The 14285-nt window shown below is 43.4% G+C and overlaps 1 protein-coding gene across 3 annotated transcripts in view; it reads right to left on the bottom strand.

Moving 5' to 3' along the window:
• The window catches only part of USP34 (ubiquitin specific peptidase 34), a 1226195-nt gene that overhangs the window by 524935 nt on the left and 686975 nt on the right, over positions 1 to 14285 (bottom strand). For all 3 annotated transcript variants that reach the window (XM_053712051.1, XM_053712050.1, XM_053712048.1), the window contains one exon: positions 10618 to 10701. In XM_053712051.1, the coding sequence (XP_053568026.1) occupies positions 10618 to 10701 (84 nt within the window). The remainder of the gene's footprint in view (positions 1 to 10617; positions 10702 to 14285) is intronic.

Below are 14285 nucleotides of genomic sequence, written 5' to 3' on the forward strand. Positions count from 1 at the left end.
ATCTGATGGAGCTGAACGACCCCAGAGGAGACCATGCCGTCAGAGCATTGTAGATTGCTCGGAGTTCGAGAAAATTAATCGGAAGGAGAGACTCCTCCAGGGTCCATTTTCCTTGTGCCATCCTGGCACCCCAAACAGCTCCCCATCCTGCCAGACTTGCGTCGGTGGTCACAATCTCCCAGGACGGTCTCAAGAAGGATGTCCCCATGGACAGCTGCTCCGGACGGATCCACCAAGAGAGGGAGATCCAATTCCGAGCATCCATGGATATCTGCTGAGATAGATCTGAATGATCACCGATCCACTGTCTCAACATGCACAATTGAAGAGGTCTGAGATGGAACCTGGCGAATGGAATGACGTCTATGCTGGAAACCACGCGTCCGATCACCTCCATACACTGAGCCACCGAGGGACTTGGAGGACTGAAGGGCAAGACAAGAGGACGCAATCGTCCTGCGTCGATGGTCTGTGAGAAATATTTTCATGGACATAAAGTCTATTATTGTGCCCAGGAACTCCACCCTGTTACTGGGAACCAGGGAACTCTTTCCTGAGTTGATCTTTCAACCTGAGATTGGAGCAAAAGAAGAAGAGCCCTTGAATGATCCTCTGCGAGACTGAGCGACGCCGCCTGGACTAGGATGTCATCCAGATAGCATGCCACAGCAATGCCTCTGGCTCTGGCCACTGCAAGTAGCGCCCCCAGAACCTTTGTGAAGACTCTTGGGGCCATCGCTAGACCAATGGGGAGGGCCACAAACTGAAAGTGTTGGTCCAGAAACGCAAATCTTAGGAACTTGAAGTGGTCCCTGTGAATTGGCACATGAAGGTAAGCGTCCTTCAAATCTATAGTTGTCATGAACTGTCCCTCTTGAACTAGGGGCAGAATAGATCTGATCGTTTCCATTTTGAACGATGGAACACTCAGAAACACTTTAGGTCCACAATCGGGCGGAACGTGCCCTCCTTCTTTGGAACCACAAAAAGATTTGAATAGTACCCAAGACCCCGTTCTGCTTGGAGTACTGGTACGACAACGCTTACAGAGTAGAGATCCCTCACACACTCTAGAAAGGAATCTCTCTTTTTTGGTCTTGAAGACAGGTTTGACAGGGGGAATCTGCCCCGGGCGGATGGGATCTGAACCCTATCCTGTAACCCTGGGTGACAACCTCCAGAACCCAAGGGTCCCGAACGTCCTGTAACCAGGCATCTGAGAAGAGAGATAACCTGCCCCCTACTTGGTCCAGAGACCAGTTGGGTGACGCCCCTTCATGCCGATTTTGTCTCGGCGGGCTTCTTGCTCTGCTTAGACTTGTTCCAAGAATGAGCCGGCTTCCAAGTTCCCTTGGACTGGTCCGTTTTCGCTGCGGAGTGCTGGGCCTTGTCTGCACAAAAGGGACGAAGAATAAATTCTTAAGGCTTAGTCTTCTTACCCTGCGGTAGGAAAGCTCCCTTGCCTCCTGTAACCGTGGATATGATCGAATCCAATCCTGGACCGAGCAGAATCTTTCCTTGAAAAGGCAGGGACAACAGCCTCGATTTAGAGGTCATGTCCGCAGACCAAGACTTTAGCCACAGAGCCCTGCAAGTTAAAACTGAAAAACCTGACACCTAGGCGAATAATTTGCATATTGGCATCACAGATTAAAGAATTGGCGACCTTCAGCGCCTTAATCTTATCCTGTATCTTGTCGATGGAAGTCTCCCCCTCGACTATTTCACACAGGGATTCGCACCAATATGTCGCAGCTCCGGCAACGGCCACTGCTGGCTCAAAAACAAACCCTGTGTGTTGAAACATCTTCCTTAACATGTTTTCCGACTTTTTATCCATGGGCTCTGTAAACGACGAACTATCCTCGAGGGGAATATGTGTCTGCTTCGCAAGCGTGGAGATAGCCCCATCCACCTTAGAGATGGTTCCCCACAGCTCAAGCTGAGAGTCCGGAACGGGGAAAAAGGGGAAAAGGAAAAAGGGGAAAAGGAAAAAACAAAATTTATGCTTACCTGATAAATTACTTTCTCCAACGGTGTGTCCGGTCCACGGCGTCATCCTTACTTGTGGGATATTCTCTTCCCCAACAGGAAATGGCAAAGAGTCCCAGCAAAGCTGGTCACATGATCCCTCCTAGGCTCCGCCCACCCCAGTCATTCGACCGACGGACAGGAGGAAATATATATAGGAGAAACCATATGATACCGTGGTGACTGTAGTTAGAGAAAATAATTCATCAGACCTGATTAAAAAAACCAGGGCGGGGCCGGGGGCCGGACACACCGTTGGAGAAAGTAATTTATCAGGTAAGCATAAATTCTGTTTTCTCCAACATTGGTGTGTCCGGTCCACGGCGTCATCCTTACTTGTGGGAACCAATACCAAAGCTTTAGGACACGGATGAAGGGAGGGAGCAAATCAGGTCACCTAAATGGAAGGCACCACGGCTTGCAAAACCTTTCTCCCAAAAATAGCCTCCGAAGAAGCAAAAGTATCAAATTTGTAAAATTTGGCAAAAGTGTGCAGTGAAGACCAAGTCGCTGCCTTACATATCTGGTCAACAGAAGCCTCGTTCTTGAAGGCCCAGGTGGAAGCCACAGCCCTAGTGGAGTGAGCTGTGATTCTTTCAGGAGGCTGCCGTCCGGCAGTCTCATAAGCCAATCGGATAATGCTTTTAAGCCAAAAGGAAAGAGAGGTAGAAGTCGCTTTTTGACCTCTCCTTTTACCAGAATAAACAACAAACAAGGAAGATGTTTGTCTGAAATCTTTAGTAGCCTCTAAATAGAATTTTAGAGCACGAACTACGTCCAAATTGTGTAACAAACGTTCCTTCTTTGAAACTGGATTCGGACACAAAGAAGGTACAACTATCTCCTGGTTAATATTTTTGTTGGAAACAACTTTCGGAAGAAAACCAGGCTTAGTACGCAAAACCACCTTATCTGCATGGAACACCAGATAGGGCGGAGAACACTGCAGAGCAGATAACTCTGAAACTCTTCTAGCAGAAGAAATTGCAACCAAAAACAAAACTTTCCAAGATAGTAACTTAATATCTACGGAATGTAAGGGTTCAAACGGAACCCCTTGAAGAACTGAAAGAACTAGATTTAGACTCCAGGGAGGAGTCCAAGGTCTGTAAACAGGCTTGATCCTAACCAGAGCCTGAACAAATGCTTGAACATCTGGCACGGCTGCCAGTCTTTTGTGAAGTAAAACAGATAAAGCAGAGATCTGTCCCTTCAGAGAACTTGCAGATAATCCTTTCTCCAAACCTTCTTGTAGAAAGGATAGAATCTTAGGAATTTTTATCTTGTTCCATGGGAATCCTTTAGATTCACACCAACAGATATATTTTTTCCATATTTTATGGTAGATTTTTCTAGTTACAGGCTTTCTAGCCTGAATCAGAGTATCTATTACAGAATCTGAAAACCCACGCTTTGATAAAATCAAGCGTTCAATCTCCAAGCCGTCAGTTGGAGGGAAACCAGATTTGGATGTTCGAATGGACCCTGGACAAGAAGGTCCTGTCTCAAAGGTAGCTTCCATGGTGGAGCCGATGACATATTCACCAGGTCTGCATACCAAGTCCTGCGTGGCCACGCAGGAGCTATCAAGATCACCGAGGCCCTCTCCTGATTGATCCTGGCTACCAGCCTGGGGATGAGAGGAAACGGTGGGAATACATAAGCTAGGTTGAAGGTCCAAGGTGCTACTAGTGCATCTACTAGAGTCACCTTGGGATCCCTGGATCTGGACCCGTAGCAAGGAACCTTGAAGTTCTGACGAGACGCCATCAGATCCATGTCTGGAATGCCCCATAATTGAGTTATTTGGGCAAAGATTTCCGGATGGAGTTCCCACTCCCCCGGATGGAATATCTGACGACTCAGAAAATCCGCTTCCCAATTTTCCACTCCTGGGATGTGGATCGCAGACAAGTGGCAGGAGTGATCCTCCGCCCATTGAATTATCTTGGTCACTTCTTTCATCGCCAGGGAACTCCTTGTTCCCCCCTGATGATTGATATATGCAACGGTCGTCATGTTGTCTGACTGAAACCTTATGAATTTGGCCTTTGCTAGTTGAGGCCAAGCTCTGAGAGCATTGAATATCGCTCTCAGTTCCAGAATGTTTATCGGGAGAAGAGACTCTTCCCGAGACCATAGACCCGTCGTCGGTCGTGACAATGACCCACTCTGGTCTGCGGAAGCTCATTCCCTGTGACAGATTGTCCAGGGTCAGCCACCAACGGAGTGAATCTCTGGTCTTTTGATCTACTTGAATCGTCGGAGACAAGTCTGTATAATCCCCATTCCACTGTCTGAGCATGCACAGTTGTAATGGTCTTAGATGAATTCGTGCAAAAGGAACTATGTCCATTGTTGCAACCATCAATCCTATTACTTCCATGCACTGCGCTATGGAAGGACGAGGAACAGAATGAAGAACTTGACAAGAGCTTAGAAGTTTTGATTTTCTGACCTCTGTCAGAAAAATCCTCATTTCTAAGGAATCTATTATTGTTCCCAAGAAGGGAACTCTTGTTAACGGGGACAGAGAACTTTTTTCTTTGGTCACCTTCCATCCGTGAGATCTGAGAAAGGCTAGGACGATGTCCGTATGAGCCTTTGCTTTTGACAGGGACGACGCTTGAATCAGGATGTCGTCTAAGTAAGGTACTACTGCAATGCCCCTTGGTCTTAGAACCGCTAGAAGGGACCCTAGTACCTTTGTGAAAATCCTTGGAGCAGTGGCTAATCCGAATGGAAGTGCCACAAACTGGTAATGCTTGTCCAGAAAAGCGAACCTTAGGAACTGATGATGTTCCTTGTGGATAGGAATATGTAGATACGCATCCTTTAAGTCCACGGTAGTCATAAATTGATTTTCCTGGATAGTAGGTAGGATCGTTCGAATAGTTTCCATTTTGAACGATGGTACCCTGAGAAATTTGTTTAGGATCTTGAGATCCAAAATTGGTCTGAATGTTCCCTCTTTTTTGGGAACTATGAACAGGTTGGAATAAAAAACCCATCCCTTGTTCTCTTATTGGAACAGGATGAATCACTCCCATCTTTAACAGGTCTTCTACACAATGTAAGAATGCCTGTCTTTTTATTTGGTTTGAAGATAATTGAGACCTGTGGAACCTTCCCCTTGGGGGTAGTTCCTTGAATTCCAGGAGATAACCTTGAGAAACTATTTCTAGCGCCCAAGGATCCTGAACATCTCTTGCCCAAGCCTGAGCAAAGAGAGAAAGTCTGCCCCCCACCAGTTCCGGTCCCGGATCGGGGGCTACCCCTTCATGCTGTTTTAGTAGCAGTGGTAGGCTTCTTGGCCTGCTTACCCTTGTTCCAGCCTAGCATTGGTTTCCAGGCTGGCTTGGGTTGTGAAGTATTACCCTCTTGCTTAGAGGATGAAGAATTAGAGGCTGGTCCGTTTCTGCGAAAGGGACGAAAATTAGGCTTATTTTTAGCCTTAAAGGACCTATCCTGTGGGAGGGCGTGGCCCTTTCCCCCAGTGATGTCTGAAATAATCTCTTTCAAATCAGGTCCAAATAATGTTTTACCCTTGAAAGGAATGTTAAGCAATTTTGTCTTGGAAGACACATCCGCTGACCAAGACTTTAGCCAAAGCGCTCTGCGCGCCACGATAGCAAACCCTGAATTTTTCGCCGCTAATCTAGCTAATTGCAAAGCGGCATCTAAAATAAAAGAGTTAGCCAATTTAAGTGCTTGAACTCTGTCCATAACCTCCTCATACGAAGATTCTTTATTGAGCGACTTTTCTAGTTCCTCGAACCAGAAACACGCTGCCGTAGTGACAGGAACAATGCATGAAATTGGTTGTAGAAGGTAACCTTGCTGAACAAAAATCTTTTTAAGCAAACCCTCTAATTTTTTATCCATAGGATCTTTGAAAGCACAACTATCTTCGATAGGAATAGTAGTGCGTTTGTTTAGAGTAGAAACCGCCCCCTCGACCTTGGGGACTGTCTGCCATAAGTCCTTTCTGGGGTCGACTATAGGAAATAATTTCTTAAATATAGGGGGGGGGGGGACAAAAGGTATGCCGGGCCTTTCCCACTCTTTATTTACTATGTCCGCCACCCGCTTGGGTATAGGAAAAGCGTCTGGGGGCACCGGAACCTCTAGGAACTTGTCCATCTTACATAACTTCTCTGGAATTACCAAATTGTCACAATCATCCAGAGTAGATAATACCTCCTTAAGCAGTGCGCGGAGATGTTCTAATTTAAATTTAAATGTCACAACATCAGGTTCAGCTTGATGAGAAATTTTTCCTGAATCTGAAATTTCTCCCTCAGACAAAAACCTCCCTCATGGCCCCTTCAGATTGGTGTGAGGGTATGACAGAACAATTATCATCAGAGTCCTCTTGCTCTTCAGTGTTTAAAACAGAGCAATCACGCTTTCTCTGATAAGTAGGCATTTTGGATAAAAGATTTGCTATAGAGTTATCCATTACAGCCGTTAATTGTTGCATGGTAATAAGTACTTGCGCACTAAATGTACTAGGGGCCTCCTGTGTGGGCATAACTGGTGTAGACACAGTAGGGGATGATGTAGTATCATGTTTACTCCCCTCATTTGAGGAATCATCTTGGGCAATATCATTATCTGTGGCATTACTGTCCTTACTTTGTTTGGACACTATGGCACAATTATCACATAAATTTAAATGGGGAGACACCTTGGCTTTCATACATATAGAACATAGCTTATTTGATGGTACAGACATGTTAAACAGGCTTAAACTTGTCAACAAAGCACAAAAAACGTTTTAAAATAAAACCGTTACTGTCACTTTAAATTTGAAACTGAAAACACTTTATTACTGAATATGTGAAAAAGTATGAAGGAATTGTTCAAAATTCACCAAAATTTCACCACAGTGTCTTAAAGCATTAAAAGTATTGCACACCAAATTTCAGAGCTTTAACCCTTAAAATAACGGAACCGGAGCCGTTTTTACATTTAACCCCTATACAGTCCCAGCTATATGCTTTGCTGAGACCCAACCAAGCCCAGAGGGGAATACGATACCAAATGATGCCTTCTATAAGCTTTTTCAGTGATTTTTAGCTCCTCACACATGCATCTGCATGCCTTGCTTTCCAAAAACAACTGCGCATTAGTGGCGCGAAAATGAGGCTCTGTCTATAACTAGAAAAGGCCCCCATCTGAAAAAGGTGTCCAACACAGTGCCTGCCGTTTTTCTAAACAATCCCCAAGATTATAATAACCATTATTAGTTAGAATCTGCATAATATGCCTAGTAAAGCAATCGTTTTAGCCCAGAAAAATGTCTACCAGTTTTTTAAGCCCTTTTTGAAGCCCTTTATTCTTTTATGTTTAACTTAAGAAAATGGCTTACCGGTCCCCATGAGGGGAAATGACAGCCTTCCAGCATTACATGGTCTTGTTAGAAATATGGCTAGTCATACCTTAAGCAGAAAGGTCTGCTAACTGTTTCCCCCAACTGAAGTTACTTCATCTCAACAGTCCTGTGTGGAAACAGCAATCGATTTTAGTAACTGTCTGCTAAAATCATCTTCCTCTTACAAACAGAAATCTTCATCCTTTTTCTGTTTCAGAGTAAATAGTACATACAAGCACTATTTTAAAATAACAAACACTTGATAGAAGAATAAAAACTACATTTAAACACCAAAAAAACTCTTAACCATCTCCGTGGAGATGTTGCCTGTGCAACGGCAAAGAGAATGACTGGGGTGGGCGGAGCCTAGGAGGGATCATGTGACCAGCTTTGCTGGGACTCTTTGCCATTTCCTGTTGGGGAAGAGAATATCCCACAAGTAAGGATGACGCCGTGGACCGGACACACCAATGTTGGAGAAAGGGGAAAAGGAAAAAGGGGAAAAGGAAAAAGGGGAAAAGGGGAAAAGGAAGAACCTAATCGCTCCCATTCATTCTTAATAATATTAGCCATCTTTACAGGAACCGGGAAGGCCTGAGGCACCACCCTGTCCTCATATACCTTATTAAGTTTAGGAATCGCAGGTTCCTCCGGAAGCTTGGTTTCCGGAACCTCCAGAGTAGCAAGCACTTGCGTCAGCAAAAAGCGCAAATCCTAAACCTAAAGTTAGGCTCCTCCTCAGCCGTAGGTTTAGATGACAGAGACTCCGAACCAGAAGGGGCCTCCTCCAAAGAGTCGGAGTGGGCCTCGTTATCGTATAATGCCTCTGATATTTCCATAGGCGTAGACAACCCTGGGCCGGGCCGCCATTATATGCCCTACCCTTGCACTTAGCAGAACGCGGTAAGGCATGGATCACTTTTGATACCGCCGTTAGCAGTTGATCCGCAAAATCTGACGGCCAACGAATCTCTTCCGCAGGAGTAATGGTTGGACCCTGGGGCGCTGCATGTGCAATTGGAGATGAATGCAGGGAACGCACCTCATGGGACGGGGAACCCTCAGAGGTGGACGGCTCAGTAGTACTAGACTTCCGTTTAACTTTAGATGTTGTAACTTTATTAAGGCATGTGGAACATATTTAAGCAGGCTGTTCTACCAGAACCTCCTCACAATAAACACAGGAATGAGACCGTGTTAAAGAGGGAGAACCCTCTAACGCGTCACAGTCCTCCATAGCTTGCGCTGTTATTACAGACTAAATTAACTTAATAAATAGGCATCTTTATAACCTCCAATCGCCGTGGCACTCACCACCTCCTATGACCCGGACTACAGAAACCGTTTCATCTGCTGCGCTGCTAATCAACAGAGGAAGAGATAGCCACACCCGGTCACTTGGAATGCCTGCAAGGAACCGCCACTGAGAGAGCTTTGTATCATAGGGAAAAGCTGTTAACGATGCCACAACTGCTAGAAAGACATTCCCTCCCTAGATGGATGCATTTTGAATGTATCAGGTTTGTGGCGTTATTGTGACCTTGGTGATTTCCTATACAAGACTTAAGGACCACAACATAATGGGAACAAAGATGGTTGGCTGTTAATCAGCCATATAAGGCTCTTTCCTTTCGTTACCAGCTTTTGTTAAATCAAGACAGATAGGCGAGTTGGAGGCTTAGTGGGATAAGGAATTCAGAAGAGAAAGATTGGGGCTTTGATATTTCCTATACCAGGTCAGCTATCCATTGTGCAACAATTTTATGAACTATATTTGAAACTTCTCATTAGATGGCATATGATACCTACTAAATTTTTTAACATCTTCCCAACGTCCTCCAACATCTGTTGGAGGGGTTGTGGTGAGATTGGTTCACATCTCCACAATTAGTGGAGTTGTCCTAAATTACAAACTTATTGGACTACTTTGACATGGGTGCTGCGTGAACTAGGGTTATTCCGTACCTTTCAGCTTCGGAGGTACTTTTTCATTTCGGTATGTGAAGGCTCTCTAAACAGGCCAAATACCTCTCAGTGTATATTCTAGTAGCTGCTAATCTACCTATACTGCATAGATGGCTAATGCAAGAGGACCCATTTTGGAATCAAGCCATTGTTCAGTATATTATAAAAATGGAGGAATATTCTCGGAAGGTGGGCAGATAGTCGAGTGGCACTTCATAGTATAATATGAGTTAGCTGGGATTAATGAGTAACCAAAACCTGAGATATTTTCCTAAGAGTCTTTATTCCTGTCTTTAATAGTCACTCTTTTCTGTATTCTCCACCCCCCATTAACCATTTTTCCCCTCTCTCCTCCTAACTTGGATTTTATAATGGATATACCTCAGGATACATAAATATGCTTTGAATTAGAATTTCTCACCATATAACCCTAATGTATACACAGTTTTCTGTCTTGCTTCTTATCCCCTTATAATTAATACTACAATGGATATGTATCTGATTAGACAGTGTACTAACATTTTTATTTTTCTCCAAATTCTCTCAAACATTGATGTTATGCACTAATGTTGTCTGATTAGTAAGATTTCGCTCTATGGATTAACATGGTCTATTATGTCACAGGGTTGTTCTCTATGTACAGCAGATAGTTGAACTTACTGTAGAATTCATAGTTTAGAATTAATGCTTGTTCTGATATGCAGACTTACCCAGACAGTGGGAATCTCCCATGGACATTAGCAAGGTCATATTTGTGGACAATAGTTGTATCAAACTGCTGTAAAATTACTCTTTTCTGATTTACTTTGGAAATAATCTTTTGTTACATATCATATACTACTAAACACATTTACAAAAAAAAAAGTTATACAAAAATACTTCATACTCAGAATAAATAAAAAAATATTAAGGTAAAGTGACTGCATGCAAACAGCTTTGCATCAAAGCCACTCACATGCAAATATTATTTGCAAGTACACATTAAAGAGATATTTAAGACTATAACAAACTTCTAAAAGAGCATTTATTTTTAACTCTCAAGAATTTCTCCTGTACCAACTGGGTATTGACTGCTTGCATGCTTCGATCCAATCTGGAAACAATGCAGAAGAAAATAACTGAACTGCACATTTTGAAGGCAGTGGAAAACATATGGGGCAGCATTGCTTCTGCACCCTCAGAGGTATAAAACAAGTACTAAATGCAAAACATTAGTAAAGCAGCAATATAAAAATATAGCATACCTTGCAGCTCCATGTATTTTTACTGTTTTCTATTTGATCTTCACTGGAATCATCAGAGTCTGGATACAAATCACTATAACTGCCCTAAAAAAAAAGAATTGTAATTATCCAGTTGAATTCTTTTAGGTACACCAATTTAAATAAAAAAAAATAAAAAAATAACATGTTCTTGTGATTTAAGAGACTTGAAACTGATATGTACTTAGCCCAAAATACATTATCGTGCAATTTGTCTACCTCAATCAGGTCAATACTTAATCATTAATCAGAGTCCTCATGACTCTGGAAAATTCTAGCTCCTGAGTTAAGTTTAGATGAAGAAATCTACACACATAACTGCAAGAAGCATTTGCATTCTAATCAATATGTTTGAGTAGTATTTCTTTAAGGTTGATTTGAGAAAAGACGTACACTTATCGATTACCCTGCAGGAACCTTAGCCCCAGTATACTGGAGGGCTAACGTAACATAAGGAACAAATCTCAATCTCATTATGAGACTTTTTACTTCTTTCCTTCTTGTATTGAAAGCCATGATACAACCATAACAGGGTCAAACATTATAAAACAGTGCACAGACTCTTTTCTGCAGACAAAAATAATTACAAATAAATAAAAAGTAATAAATTTATTAAAATAATAAAAAAATGCATTTTAATTGCATGTGCATAAGATTTAAAGAGAAGGTAACAATTCTAGAGAAATAACTAATAACTAATCAGGTAAGTAGGCTTGGTCTCTTGAACAAGGTGAGCAGGTGTAAGGTAAGTATGCCAAACTCCAGAAACAAGGTAGGTAATGCAATAACTCGGCCCATAGTGGTGGGATAAGTGACTTTTATAGGAACTCTCACTCCAATACCTTCCAGGTGGCATTTCTGGTAATTAGTATTTGGCCCCTTTAAACCTAGGTGCACGTCTAGAGAGCTGCAATAGCAGCTATAGAAGTTGAGTCTCGGCTTCCATCCACATGGGTTGCTGAGACTGAAGAAATTACTCTCTGTGTTCGCCAAGAGTGGGGGCCGGACCAGGAGCAGAGCTCTGTAAGTTAAGGTTTCTGACAGCATGGCTGCTTATGAATGTTAGGTCAATTTGCAAAGTAACCATGAGGCCCCAGACATCATGGTCATGAAGCTCAATTTCAAATGCACAGTAATGCTTCAGATTTCAATTCAATTATTTTAAAAGACCATAAATGTTACAATAACCTTTACTGTGCATTCAACCCCACAAGCATATAGCAAAAGGTTGTGTACAAGTCTATTCTTCTCTCATGCTGCCAGACGTGATAATATAATGTGTATAGTTAATTGTGAAGTAAATGCAGGCCAAAAAATGTACAAGGGGAAAATGTGTGATATGCACCTACCTCCACATGCATGACAAGTCATATACACAATAAAAGTTATCACAAAAGCTGCAGTAACGTTTACAAGCAGCATTTCTGAAAATAACAAATTATGCTTACCTGATAATTTCATTTCCATCTGTGTGAGGAGAGTCCACGGCTTCATTCATTACTTGTGGGAATACAGAACCTGGCCACCAGGAGGATGCAAAGACACCACAGTCAAAGGCTTAAATACCTCCCCCACTCCCCTCATCCCCCAGTCATTCTGCAGAGGGAACAAGGAACAGTAGGAGAAATATCAGGGTATAAATGGTGCCAGAAGAAAAACAAATAGAAAATTTAGACCGTGGACTCTCCTCATACAGATGGAAATGAAATTATCAGGTAAGCATAATTTATGTTTTTCATCTTAATATGAGGAGAGTCCACGGCTTCATTCATTACTTGTGGGAAACAAATATCCAAGCTCTAGGGGACACTTAATGAAAAAAACGGGAGGGTAAAAGAGAGGCGGACCCTATTCTGAGGGCACCACAGCCTGCAAGACCTTTCTCCCAAAAGTTGCTTCCGCCAAAGAAACACATCAAATTTGTAAAACTTTGAAAAAGTATGTAAGGAGGACCCGGTAGCCGCCTTACTAATCTGCTCCCTAGAGGCCTCATTCTAGAAGGCCCAAGAAGAAGCCACAGCTCTAGTTAAGTGAGCCGTAATCCTCTGAGGAGGCTTATTTCCCGCTGTCTCATAAGCTAAGCGAATTATGCTCCTCAGCCAAAAAGACAGGGAAGTGGAAGAAGCCTTCTGCCCCTTGCGCTTCCCCGAATAGACAACAAAAATGCTGAAGTCTGTCTGAAATCCTTCGTAGCCTGAAGAATTTCAAGGCTCGAACCAAATCCAAATTATGAAGTAACTGTTCTTTCGAAGAAGACCGACAGAAACTTGTTTAAGCACTTTAGGTCTAGAATCGGGCGAAACATGCAATCCTTATTTGGAACCACGAAAAGGTTTGAATAGTACCCTACACCTCTTTCTGCTAGAGGTACCGGTACAATTATTCCTATAGAGAAGAGATCCCTCACGCACTCTAGAAAGGCATCTTGTTTCTCTGGTTTTGACGATACATTTGACAAGAGGAATCTGCCCCTGGGAGGGTGAGATTTGAAACCTAGCTTGTAACCCTGGGCAATCCAGAACCCAAGGATCCTGCACGTTTCTCATCCAAGCCTCCGCAAAAAGAGATAGTCTGCCCCCTACGAGATCCAGAGATGGATCGGGGGCCGCCCCTTCATGCCGATGATCAGCGGGCTTCTTGCTCTGCTTGGCTTTATTCCAAGAGCAAGATGGTTTCCAAGATCCCTTGGACTGCTCGGGCTTCGCGGCAGGCTGCTGTCGTTGGGACTTGTCTGAACGAAAGGGACGAAAATTAGGACCCTTAGGCTTATTCTTCTTATCCTGGGGTAGAAAGGCACCCTTACCCTCTGTGACCGTGGATATGATAGAGTCACGGTCTGGACCGAAAAGAACCTTTCCCTTAAATGAAAGGGAAAGTAATCTAGATTTGGACATCATGTCAGCAGACCACAACATCAATTACAGAGCCCTCCGGGCCAGAACAGAAAGGTCTGATATCTTGGCATTCAAGTGAATAATCTGCATATTTGCATCACAGATAAACCAATTAGCTACCCTCAGGGCCTTAATTCTTTCCTGTATCTCATTGAGGGGAGTCTCCACCTCGATCATATCTGACAGAGTCACATCAATAGGTAGCGGATCCCACCACCGCAGCAACAGCCGTTGCAGGCTGAAATAAGAACCCTGTGTGCTGAAACATCTTTCTTAACAAGGTCTCTAATTTCTTATCCATGGGCTCCTTAAATGGCGAACAATCCTCGTGTGGCATAGTGGTGCGCTTAGTGAGCGTGGAGATAGCTCCATCCACCTTAGGGACAGTTCCCCACAATTCTAGCTGAGAATCAGGAACCGGAAATTGTTTCATAAACGAAGAAGGGGAGAAAGATGATCTAAGTCTCTCCCATTCATTCTTAATAATATTCACCAAGTCTGGGGCACTACCCTGTCCTCATAAACTTATCAAGCTTAGGAATAGAAGGTTCCTCAGGTAACTTTGGTTCCGGAACCTCTAGAGTAGCCAACACCTCTTTTAATAAAAAGCGTAAGTGCTGCATCCTAAACCTAAAGCCTGGTTCCTCCGCAGCCGGAGGTTTAGAGGCCGCAGATTCCGTCCCAGAGAAAGAGCCCTCCGAAGTATCGGAATCCTCCTTATCAGCGGATACTCTATGAGATACATCCAACTGAAGG

The sequence above is a fragment of the Bombina bombina genome, chromosome 4 (genome assembly GCF_027579735.1).
Source record: "Bombina bombina isolate aBomBom1 chromosome 4, aBomBom1.pri, whole genome shotgun sequence".
In the NCBI taxonomy this organism is placed as follows: Eukaryota; Metazoa; Chordata; class Amphibia; order Anura; family Bombinatoridae; genus Bombina; species Bombina bombina.